General features: G+C 43.3%; 1 protein-coding gene across 1 annotated transcript in view; it reads right to left on the bottom strand.

Annotated features, from left to right (window-relative positions):
• Window positions 1-314: 314 nt before the first annotated feature.
• DGKQ (diacylglycerol kinase theta) overlaps window positions 315-12902 on the bottom strand; it is a 114810-nt gene continuing 102222 nt past the window's right edge. The window contains exons 17-23 of the mRNA XM_044680016.1: window positions 10740-10888; window positions 8097-8278; window positions 5549-5649; window positions 5057-5203; window positions 4419-4530; window positions 3519-3671; window positions 315-451 (exon numbers count right to left, since the gene is read on the bottom strand). Coding sequence (XP_044535951.1) covers window positions 347-451; window positions 3519-3671; window positions 4419-4530; window positions 5057-5203; window positions 5549-5649; window positions 8097-8278; window positions 10740-10888 — 949 coding nt within the window. The 3' untranslated portion in view covers window positions 315-346. The remainder of the gene's footprint in view (window positions 452-3518; window positions 3672-4418; window positions 4531-5056; window positions 5204-5548; window positions 5650-8096; window positions 8279-10739; window positions 10889-12902) is intronic.

The raw sequence follows: 12902 nt of genomic DNA, 5'->3' as shown, positions 1-12902 counted from the left end.
TCAATGGATAAGTAGACACAGTTTGATTTTGGTGTGAGTCAATGAGTGACCTGGTCCCCAAACCTATACTGGGGATAATCTGTTTTCTTCTTCTAACTTCTTAATATGGCAAACCTCAAGATTAAGGAATAGGTTTCTGAAAAGCCATGGAATGCACACATTTCCAAGCTGAAGAGCACAAAGGGCAGATGGGACTTAACACATGGGAAACACGATGAAAGGGCAGCAATGGACATGGTGTATCAGTAAGCCTTCCTTCCATAATTCCCTGCCCCAGCCCTGGGGTGCAGGCAGGCACACTGTGCACAGGGAGCCATTCACCAGGCCTTGGCCTCCACACTCTCCTCTATTTCGTCTCTCCTTCTGGGAATCCTGCACTCTCTGTTTTGGCATCCTTCATGCTTCCAGTTCCTTTTTTCGGCTTTTGCTTTGACTTTTTCAACATGCGAACCTGTAGAGGTAACAGAAAAGAGATGAAGGCTTGTTATTAAGCTATTATATAATTGAATTGAAAGTCACAGAATCACCGGACCTTGGAGTTGGAAGAAACCTCAGAGAGAATCCAATGGAAGTCAGAGGAACTGGGTTTGAATCTTGGGCTCTGTCACTTATAAACTATGTGACTCTAGGCAATGTGCCTCACCTTTTGAGGCCTTTGTTTCCTGATTTGTAAGCTGGGGAGGATGGACAAGATAACCTCTACACCCAAGATTTTACAAATTCTCTTCCTCTACTGATGGGAAAACCCCAGCCATAAAAGGGAAGGGATTTGCTCAAGATCATATCATAAATAACGATCAGGATCATGCCTTTTTTTGGGTATTTTTTTCAAACTGATGTTTTCTGATTTTACACTACAGCATTTCCTCGTAAACATTTTCCATTCCCAAATCTATATTATAATAAAAAAAAGGAGTTAATCAAAACCAAATGCAAATGACTACATTTGACACTATACACATTCCGTATCTGTGGCTTCCCACATTTCTACTTAAGAGTACAGGAAGGAAGGGAGGGGAAAATGAAGGAAGGAAGGAAGGAAGGAAGGAATGAAAGGAAGAAAGAAAAAAAGAGAAGAAAGGGAAGTAAGAAGGAAGGGAGGAAGGGAGGGATCTAAGCACTTTACCAATATTATCTCATTTGATCCTCACAGTAAGCCTGGGAGAATGGTGCTATTGTCATCCTTATTTTACAGTTGAAGAAATGGAGGCAGTCTAATAAGCAACTTGCTTGGGGAATATAATTAGTAATTGAGGCCTGATTTGAACTTGAGTCTTGCTGGTACTTTATCTACCATGTCACTTAGCTGTCTCTAGGATGTTCTTCATCCTCTGTTCTCTGGGACTTAGATTAGCATATGGATTAATTAGATCTGACTAACTTAGTTTTGTTTTTATTTACATTTTGTAGTTATTGTCTGTTCTCCAGGTCCTTGTGATACCACCTGAGGCAGACATATCACAATACTGTTCCAGAGGTGGCAAATCTCTCATATTCTGAATTATTTACCTAATATAACTCTTGGCAGCTGAGGTCACATGAAGCCAGATTTTAAAAAATGGATGCTAGGGATGGAAGTCACTTATGAAAAGGTCCTACCTTTTATATTTCCAGCAAAGGAATAAAAAGTATGGCAGGCTCATTTTCCCTGTAATTATTAGAATTATAACTTTAAAATCTTAACCAAATAGCACATTCATTTGGTCCAAGTGCAAAGCCCTCCAGTGGCAAGAAAAAACCTTTTTCTTTAGCTCCTGAAAAAAAAATGCTAAGTTTTTTCCTTTGGAAATGAAAACATTTTCATTGATGCTTTTTGTTTTTAATATCACCTTCCTTTCTTGACATAATTCTCCTGAGAGGCAAGCTGCCCCTTATAAGAAAAAAGAAAGCGATGACTAAAAGCAGTTCAGCAAAACTACCAACCTATCAGCCTAGCACACGAGTCCATCAAATGTCCCCTCTCACAGCCTTTGCAATGAAGGGAGAGAAGTGAGAGAAATACTGTCTCACTAACTCATCCCACATCCTGCTGGCTTCATAATCTCAGAACTTGGCTCCTCTAACGTCCTCTGACTAAAGGACATATTAAGACCCGGTATCGCCTCGTACATAATGATAACCACTCATATCTCTAAAGCATTCCTTTTATAAGGCATTTCCCTCACAACCTTTTGGGATCAGTAGTTCAAGGGCAGAATCTAGAATTCTCATTTTTATGGCAGATGAAACAGCCTAAAATATGGGAACAACTCGCCCAGTTACACGGCTAGTAAAACTCAGCCCTGGAACTCAAACCTGGGTCCTGACCTTCGCCAGTGCTCCATTTCTGCCTCAGATCTGCACTCTGTGGGCCTTAGGGCAGCCAGCTAAAGTACCCTTGATATCTCTCTCCCATTTTTCCCTCTTCTTCCTCCCACTACTTTTTTTTTTTTTTTTAACCCTTACCTTCCGTCTTGGAGTCAATACTGTGTATTGGCTCCAAGGCAGAAGAGTGGTAAGGGTGGGCAATGGGGGTCAAGTGACTTGCCCAGGGTCACACAGCTGAGAAGTGGCTGAGGCCAGATTTGAACCTAGGACCTCCCGTCTCTAGGCCTGGCTCTCAATCCACTGAGCTACCCAGCTGCCCCCTCTCCCACTATTTTTGATTTAATAAAATTACTAATCTAAAGCCAGTCTCCTAACTTTAATTCTTACAAGCCTTATGCCTGGCACTGGGAACTCCCATGTGTCACTACTTTTCATATCTTCCTTATTAACACATCTGCTGCGAGTGAATCTAGATATCGTTGCTTGACAGTCAGTTGCTCCTTTCGAGACACACCTTCTCCAAAAAGCTCTGAGATTCTCAGATCTACTATTTTCATACTGACTAGTAGGATAAACTCATGCAGATTATTTTGGGACTCATTGTCATAATTAGAGAGTTAACAATGGCACTGCTTCTCTCAGAGGTTTGCTGTGAAATGAAATGAGCTGATAACTGGGAATGTACTTTGTCAGCTTTTGAACTAGAATAATACATTCAAGGAACAGCTAGGTGAGGTGGTACAGTGGATACCAGGCCAGGTCTGAAGTTGGGAAGACTCAGGTTCAAATCCAACCTCAGATATCGCCTCGCTGTGTGTACCTAGACAAGTCATTTAATCCAGTTTGTCTAGCCTCTGCCCTTCTGTCTTAAGAGTTGTTACTAAGATGGAAAGTAAGGTTAAAAAAATTATATATAGGGGGCAGCTGGGTGGCTCAGTGGATTGAGAACCAGGCCTAGAGACAGGAGATGCTGGGTTCAAATTTGGCTTCAGACACTTCCCAGCTGTGTGACCCTGAGCAAGTCACTTAGCCCCCCATTACCTGGCTCTTACCTCTCTTCTGTCTTGGAACCAATACACAGGATTGGTGAGGGAAGGTAAGGGTTTAAAAAAATAAACAGAAACAAAATTTAAAAATTATATGTATATATGTGTATATATATGTTTTTCATATTAAATACATGACCGCCATGTTCTACAAGTAATTCGTACCTTTGGTCCAGCAGCAGAAATGATCATGTGGCCTGGGGACTGAATCCATGGCTCTCCATCAACTTGCACTGGGATTGGCTTCAGGAGGGTGACCCGGAAATAGGAGCCTTGGGCAATGCGGATCCCTGAGCGTAATCCCCCCTGCACCTGGCCCTGAAAAGATAAAGGGACCCATTCAGCATTTCTAGCTTTTATCTGTCAAAGGCAAAATTCTCACCAGATTTACATGAAGTCAGAAGAGCAAATACCCCCCCAGAGAGTGCGAGGACTCAGAATAACTTCCTCACTCTTCCCTGCCTCTCCCATCCTACCGTCCTTCAGAACCCAGCTCGTGTCCAACTCCCCTAACCTGGATGTGAAGATGAGGAAGGCAGAGGGAGAGAAGAGAGGAAGCAGAAGTGGGGCTGGCCTTGCCATGCACAGAGGGAATGGAGATGAGTCCGGTCTAGATAGGAGGGAGGGAATAAGGTGGGAGAGAGGAGTAGGGTCACGAGATTGCGAAGGGCCTTGAATTGCAGGATGACAGTCTGGGATTTTATCCCATAGCCAAAGAAGAGCCAAGGATAGTTTGGTGACTAGAGATCCTTACTGAACTTACCAGCTGCCATTTCCTTGCACCTCACCTTGTTCTTCAAGATGGCTCTGCCTCTTTCCCTTTCCTTTTCCCCAAGCATATACCTTATTCCACTCCCCAACCCCTAATCTTTGAAGCTCCGAGCCCCAGAGAAGCCCAGCCACACCTCTGTGAACCCTGTCACAGCAACATGAAACTCTAGTTTGGGGAGGGGGAGAGAGAAAGGGACGGAGGGAGGGAGTTTCCTTGGAATTTTAACATAACAAATAAATACATTTTAATTTTTTTAAAAAGAAGTAAATACTGCTTTTCTCAGAAGGACCTACCATGTGAACAACGCCTGTCACCCCAACCACTTCCAGCAGGCCATCATCAATCCGTGGCTTCTCAAACCGAGCATCGTTGTCAGACCCCCAGAGGTCAGCTCCAGAACCCCAGCTACATCAACAAAAACAAGGTAATGGAAGGGAGAACGATCTGGGACCATGTTTCAAGGGGAAAGGAAATGTGGCTATTTTGGAAAGAGGCTTCTTTTCAAATATTTCATGAGCTACTAATCCACACTGACCTTTCCCTTCTTAATCTCTCAGGTTTGACAATATTGATTAACCAACTTTATAAATATCGTTCCTCCTTCTTTGAGGACCAGTTTGAGCGTCCCTCTTCCATGAAGCCTGCCCTGATCACCCCCATTATCTCTGCCCTCACATTGTTTCTCAGACTGCTTGGCATTTTCTTTACACTCAGTCATATTCTAATTTGTCTTGGGCTTATTTGTATATGTGTTTTAGCCCCCTCTCTAAAAGACTAAAAGGTCCTTAAGTACAGAGAGTGTGTTGTTGCTTTTCAATTTTATATCCTCATTGGCCTGCCCATGTCAGGTACCAGGAAATGTTGGTTGAATTTCATTGAACAATCCCTTGCTTAGGGCCAGCTGAGCATCAGTAGTCTGAACGCCCATTACCTGGGGATGTTGATGAAGATCAGCCCTTCGATATTTGGCAATTCGACGTCATGCTGGTCCACTTGAAGTCGGATGTCCTTGTGGAGGTTCCTGGTATGACTGATCTTCTGTAACCCAACTTTGACATATACCCCTTTGTTGTGGAATCTAAAGAAAGAAAAAAAACCTTACCTTCATTGGAGTCTCTAGCCCTTCTCTCATGACTAACACCTTGTGGCAGAACTGAGGGGACAGAGACAACTAGATGGCTCAGTGGATAGAGAGCCAGGCCTGGAGACAGGAGGAATTGGGTTCAAATCTGACTCAGACATTTCCTGGCTGTGCAATCCTGGGCAAGCCACTTAACCCCAATTGCTTAGCCCTTTTCTCCCTTTTGCCTTGGAACAGATACTTAGTATTGAGTCTAAGACAGAAAGTAAGGGTTAAAAAAAAAAGTATCTTCAAAGTTTACCAATTTGTAAAATTATGGGCATTTCCTGTCACAGGCTTTACCTGCTAGTAAATTTGCCAGGCTCCTCCTCTCTTGCATGATGGAAGTCCAAACTCAATTCTGCATCGATTCCAATTCCACAGTAATTGTTCATCTGTACGATCTGAAGAGAAAGGGAAGAGGAGGAAGCAAAGCCAAAAGGTCACCACGAGGAACCATAAGTCTCTGAACTATTTCTGTTGTTCTCAAGCTGCTCCTTCATCACTGCCCCAGGGCATGACAAAGCTGGCACAAAGGAATGCAGCTGAGTTCAGGCCCTTTGGGTGAGGAGGATGTTGAAGCCTGGAGGCTTCATCCTTCAGTGCAGAGGGAACAGACTAATGTCCATCAGACCTGGGCTGCTGCAGTATCAGTGGATGTGGCCTCCCTGCCTTGAACCTCTCTCACCCTCCTTCCATTCCTACTAATCTGTCCCCTCCAACACTGCCAGTTTGCCTTTCCTAAACCACTTGTCTTGGCTTAGACAACCCAGAACAGTGAAGGGAGAGCCAGGTTTGGAATGAGAGGACCTGGGTGCACACTCATTATCTGTGGGACCCTGACCAAGTTAACTGACTACTCTGAACTTCAGCCTTTCCTATTCAATTCTTAAGTGTTTACTATGTGCCAGGCACTGTGCTGGTCCTAGGAATATAAAAGCCAAATGAGAAGGGGAGAGAATGAAAAATATCATGTGCCAACATACCAAAAATAGAACTCATTATCTCTACTGCTAAATATTCACCCTTTCTTAGCTTCCATTTATCTGTTGGTTGTACCATCATTCAGATTTGAGACCATGAATAATTGTGGAGTTTGAGGGATTATATTGGGTTCCAGGGCAAGAGGGGACCTTCCCTAGAAAGAAAAGAGGATTGTATCAATTGTTTATGGGCTGTGTGTCTCTTTAATTTCCCATGAGGCAAAATAAAGACTGTTCTTTGCTTCAAAAAAAATATCATGTGTACAGAAGTAAATAAATTATATCAAAAGTGATTAAAAGGAGGAAAGAATGCTACTAACTAATGAAAGGAAATTTAAGGACTCAGGAATCTAAAAAGTGGCCCTTTAGCTGGGCTCTGAAGGAATTTAGAGGCACAGGTGAAAAGGAAGTCTTCTGACTGCGCCAAACCCAAGGAACCACTTGGCACTAAAGGCACCAAGGTGAGAAATGAAATTATGTGTACAGAGAAGTTCCTCCATTTTAATGGAGGAAGAGGACTAAATGTGAGATAAGATGGACAAGGTCACCGGGAGCCAGCATGGAAAGAACTTAAATACCCAGGCTGAAGACTGAGCACCTTCTTCTAGCAACAACAGGAAAGCCCTCAAGATTTCTTCGCAAGGGAATGGTGGGTCAGGGCCGTGCTTTTGGAATGTTCATCATTAGGCAGTGATGAGGAGGTTGGATTGGAGAGTAATTAGAGGTTATTGCAAAAGTCCAGGCAATAGCTGACTAGGGCCTGAGCTAGGGTGGAGGCTGTGCTTCTGAAGAGAAGGGAAGGGACAGGAGAAGTTGTGCTGAAAAGGCTTGGCGACTGCTTGGTTGTGGGAGCTGAGGAAGAGGGAAGAGTTAAGGGTGACTTCCAAGACTACATACTTGGATGCCTAGGAAGATGGTGGTGCTATTGGGAGAAACAAGGAAATCTACGGGAGAGATGGGGAAATACAGTTAAATCTATTTGGAACATGGTGAGTTTGAGATTCCTACAGGGTACCCAGGAGGAGATGTCCCCCTCGATAAAATGTCCTTCATCTGTATAATAGGAAGAGTAATACTTACATTATCTACCTCATGGAGCTGTTGTGAGAGATGCATTTTGCAAATGATAAAGCTATTACTTTATTGAGGGTATAGGGAAGGGATAATTTTATAGTTGAAAAAGGGAGGAAGGCATTACTATAATGCTTACTATGTGCCAGGCCCTGTGCTAGGCACTTAATAGTATATCATTTGAAAAAAAAAAAAAACATTAAACATGGCCTCAAAAGCCCTAGAGGCGTCAATCTGGGCTCCAGTATTTACTAGCTGGGAAGTCAATACTTCCTTTTTTTGGGGATTTCTTTTTCCTTATCTATGAAATGAGGAGATTGAATTAAATGAACTTTAAGATCCCTAGATATGTGATCCTATGGCTTTCCAATGATGCCCAAACAGTCAAGACAATTCTATGATGTTTCCTGCTCAGGGCTGGGTACACAGCTTACTTTCAGGAAGGAAATTCTTTGGCTAATACCTTACGATGTTCAAATAGGCAGAGGGATGTGAGAAAAAAAGTCAGAGGCCAGAATCTTGACTCTGCTACTTACCATAAGTAGAGTTTGGGCACTTACTTCTGGGAGTTGGTATAGAGGGGTTTCATTTCTTCATCTATAAAATAAAGGGGCTGGACTAGATAATCTCTAAATTCCTGACCTTTGCTGTCTCCCATCCTAAATCCTGGAGTCTTCCCTAACTCTGTCATTCTATGGTCTAGAGTCCCTTCTAGCCCCAAGTTTTATGATCCTATTGGCCTAGACTTTTGATGGGTGGACAGGGATGTTATTATTTCAAGGAATGAAAGAGATCACCTTTGGAGGTTCTGGATCAACCACCCCATTCTCAGTGTTCTCAACAACATCCTGAGCATCCAGAAGGATAGTCCATCGGTCCATGAGGACGTCATCAGCTTCATCCACTGACACCAGAATAGAGAATGGGTCCTCCCCACTGTAGCCTGCTCCCCAGCGCAGCACTCTGCCCAAATCATTACCTGGAAAAACAAGGAGGCCCAGTCACTCATACTTCTTTGAAACACCCAAAGGAAATAGTGATTACCTTCCTAGTCCTGAATGAGCCTCATAGCTAGGTTCAAAAATGAGATAACCTAAGGTGCTATCCCCACCTCTAAGATCTCCATCCTCACCAACTCTGTTCTCTAGTTAAACCAGATAATTCACCAGACCTTCCAATATATTCAAGATATTTTCCTTTATTTTTGCTTGAGTCCTCCCCTATAATCTAGAATCACTCTCTACTCCCTATTTCTTTCCATGTAAATCCTAGGCATACTTCATTTATTTATTTATTAAATTCATATCTTATTTTCAGTTCTGAATTCTCTTCCCCTTCCTCCCTTCTATTGAGAAGGCAAGAAAAACAAAACTGGTTACAAATATACATAGTCATGCAAAGTGAATTCCCTTATCCATATCCAAATACAACAAAGGGAAAAAAAAGAAAAATGTGCTTCAATCTGCACTCTTGGCCAATCAGCTCTCTCTTTGAAGGTGGATAGCATGTATCATCAGGAGTCCTTTGTACTTGTAATTGGTCATTGTGTTGATCATATTTCTAAGTCTTTCAAAGTTGATTATCATCACCATATCTCATAAAAACAGTTCTCCTGGTTCTGCTTGTTTTATTCAGCATCACTTCATACAAGTCTTCTCAAGTTTTTCTGAAATCATCCCAAGGTTAGTTCAAAGGAGGGGTGCCTCAGTTTCACTCCCTACTCTATTATTCCCTTGCTCTATGACCTCCAGTTTTCTCCTCCTGTAAACTGAAGATTTGGATTAGATGAATTCCAAGGTCCTTCCAACTCTAAAGGCTTTTTATTTCAGAGAAGTCTTCCCTGATCCTCCCAGCTATATGCATTCTCTTCATTATCAGAGATCTCCTTCTACTTACTGCCTCTTTTGTGTGCCTATTATATGTCTTATTTCTCCTCTTTGCTCCACTAGACTGTGAAGACTTTCATGAGTAGGATTATGTCTTATTTATCCTTCTACATCCTTCAGCATAGCCTAGGATCATGCTTTGCAAAGAACAGGAACCTAAAAGTAGATTGTTGAAACAGGTAGCCAATATTGGGATGATTTCTGGGAACTGCATCTCCCCTCAATGTGGCTATTAATGTCTAGAACTCCCTTCCAAGAGCAGCCCTAGGTCTTGATATGGAGAAGGTAGGTACAAGATCTGTGATTTCACTGGCGAGGGGCACTCCTACACTCCCACCAATGCTGACTGACGTTTTCTATGCAACCTATAGTCTTTTTTTCTTTTTTAAACCCTTACTTTTCATCTTAGAATCTATACTGCATATTGGTTCTAAGGCATAAGAGCAGTAAAAGACTAGGCAATGGGGATTAAGTGACTTGCCCAGGGTCACACAGCTAGGAAGTGTGTAAGGTCAGTTTGGAACCCAGGACCTCCCTTCTCTGGGTCTGGCCCTCTATCCACTGAGCCACTCAGCTGCCCCCTCAACTTAAAGTCTTAAAGTGTTTCACTTTAACAGGCTACATAGCTTTCCCATCTTTATTTTCTCTGGAGAAAAGGCATGGTCACACTTTAAACTCTTCTTAATTACTGACACCTCCAGACCTCAGAGTGGATAAGTTTCGATTCCTTCTTGAGAGCAGGTTTTGATGGGAAGAGATCAGAGAAGATAATTGCTCCTGGGGAATTGGGAAGGGCTGTCCTTCAACAGAGAACAGCACTGAGAGCTGAATGTCCAGCAGCCTTCAAATGACTGCTCAGGGGTGACCCCCTAGAGGAGGCCTTTCCCAATTACCAGCATGCTGTCTAAGCATTCCTGCTCTCTATCTTTTGAATAATAAGATTTAAGGCCATATTTTGATTAGAAGTATATGGGAAGTGATTTGTAAACCTTAAAGTACTATATACATGTGAGTTATTATTATTTTTTTAAAACCCCTACCTTCTGTCAGAATCAATTCTGTGTATTGGTTCCAAGGCAGAGGATAGGCAATGGTGGTTAAGTGACTTGCCCAGGGTCACACAGCTAGGAAGTGTCCAAGGCCAGATTTGAACCCAGGATCTCCTGTCTCTAGGCCTGGCTCACTATCCAATGAGCCACCCAGCTGCCCCCTATTATTTTTCCTTAAAATGGGAATTCCCATGATCACCATCTCTAAGTTGACAAGTGAGGCAGCAGAAGGAATTCTGGATCTTCTAAAATTCAGGAGCAAACTCAGTGATTTTCCCTTCTCTGGGCCTCAGACTTCTCATCTCTAAAATGAGGAAAATACAACTTCTACGTCACAAGATTGGGGTGCATAAGGCATTTTATATACCTTAAAGTGCCCCAGAAAGCAGGAGGGATCTGAGTAGAGACTGGCTGTCTTCACAGAGCCCCATCTATGGCTTCTCCTGAAATGATTCCCTTCCCTGCCCGCCTCAAGTCTTCAAACCCAAGGTGGGAATATGCTCACCTGTGCCCAGGGGCAGGATGGCCACAGAGGGCTCTGGGCATGCCAATTTGTGCCGGATCTCTTCCAAGGCTCCCAGCACCCAGCCCACGGTGCCGTCCCCACCACACACCAGGACCCGGAAGCAGGGGACTTGGGAGAACATGTGAAACCTTAGCAGAAAAAGCAGAAAAGCATCTCACTCCCTCTGTGGCTCGAAGTCAGCATCAAACCTCATTACAAACAAATTCTCACTCCCCAACCTGAGCAGAAACAACTTCATTCAAACACAGCAGAAACAACTTTATTCAAACAACTTCATTCAAACACACCATGACAGAGGACATGTCACCTTCTAATTCCTCAGAGAGATTTAGTTAAGAAACCAAGAAAGTGACCAAGTATGATGCCTGCAGGGAAATTCTGCCTTCTAAGCTGAGGAGAGCTACTGATCCTGAACAGTGAGGCAATTGCTTAATAAATAAAAATGTTTGGAAGGTTCAAACCTGTTTCTTTGGTCATTTCATCCTTCACCCACCACACAATGACCTCAGGCACTATTGTTATTATTATCATCTTCGTTTTACAGATGAGGAAACTGAGGCAAAAAAGTAGTCAAGTGCCTTGCCCAGGTTCACAATGCTCTTACATGACAGAGGATTTAAAATCAGGTGTTCCTAGCTCCAAGTCTGGCATTTGTGGCCACACATCTCCTTTTTAATGACTTTCTTTCAACTGTAAATTGTAAATTTCATCTATAAAAAAAAAATTAGTCTTTCCCCTGCCTGAGATCAGGTGAAATCTTAGATGGGAAGGCAAAGATTGTCATGATAATGGGAAGAACTGTTCTGGTCACAGCTCCTACACCTTCGTCTGTGGAGTTTTAGCAGGAATACACCCATAAGGAGAGAGAAGGCTGCCATCTGTTTTGTTTAAGAGGTTTTTGTTTTGCTTTGTTTGTCCAGTTATTCAGTGCCTGGGAGACAAGCTCATGTGAGCCTGGCCTCTCTGGGCAGAATTCCGAACACTATGCCGTGCTTGTCCTTAAAAGTTCAGCTCCTGAATGATAAACAAGAACTTTCTATTCTCTTAAGTTGGCAGGAAGAACATGTCAGAAGAATGACTGACCCAAATACAGGGGAGAAAAAAAAGTTAAGTGTGTTTACAGCTTTCTTCTCTTTTCTGGCAAGGTCTAAGCCCCATGCCTGCTCCTTCTGCCATCTCTTAGGGCCTCTGAGACAACACCTGACCCCAGGAAGCCCCCCAGCCCAGGGCCTACCTACACACCTGGGGACCTGCCGAGGACCAAAGGACAGGCCTGAGTCCTGCCTACACGGGCAGTGAAGCTCCAGCCTGTGGCGACTGACCTGGGTCTGGACACCCTTTTAAGCCACTTACTAGTTGTGTGAACTGGGGCAAATAACTTTCTTCTTTGGGTCTCAGCCAGCAGATGGGACTGGATCATCTGAAAAGTCCCTTCTGGCTCTCAGCACAGGGCTAGGGCCTCACTTAGCATACCTGTGGCTTAGCACAAACGGATTCTCCTTCCTGGAGACAGACGTTAAAGATCCTCATCTTCTTTCTCCCCATCCTCATCAGACCCACAGAGAGGGAGGGCATCCCTCCTTCATGGACCTTCCCCGGACCTGCCGATGGCAGACAGCCAAGGGGGAGTTCTCAGGCAGGAGGGGAGCCCCTCCGGCCATCCTGGAGCTTCCAAGTCTCTGTTTCCCTCACAAGACTTGGATCCAGAGGTAGCCAGTAACCATGAGTCACCCATCACACTCCACCAAGCACGGCCCTCTTCATTATTAGCCTCCTAATTAAAGGAAGCTAATAACTGTTGGAGTAGGAATGCAGAGGAAAACAGAGGATCTTTCACTTGTTTATTTGGGTCTACGTTTTCCAGTTTGAGTTCCATAAGATTATTTGCTTACAAAGATGAATAATATGGAAATATATCTTGTGTGATAATACATGCATAACCCATATTGAATTGCTTGTCAGCTCCGGGAAGAGGGAGAGAGACAATGTGGATCATATAATTTTGGAAAATTTATGGGGAAGTTGGTTATTAAAATAAAAATTTTTTAAATTTAAAAAAATAAAGGAAGCTCATATTTTAGCATGAATATTTACTCTGCTCGCCCTTCCCTATGTCTCCCCCTACTCTCCACCCCAATATTT

This window comes from Gracilinanus agilis, chromosome 6, assembly GCF_016433145.1.
Source record: "Gracilinanus agilis isolate LMUSP501 chromosome 6, AgileGrace, whole genome shotgun sequence".
Classification (NCBI taxonomy): Eukaryota; Metazoa; Chordata; class Mammalia; order Didelphimorphia; family Didelphidae; genus Gracilinanus; species Gracilinanus agilis.
Note: the sequence above shows the minus strand (reverse complement) of the source record. Positions and strands in the feature narration are given on the sequence as shown.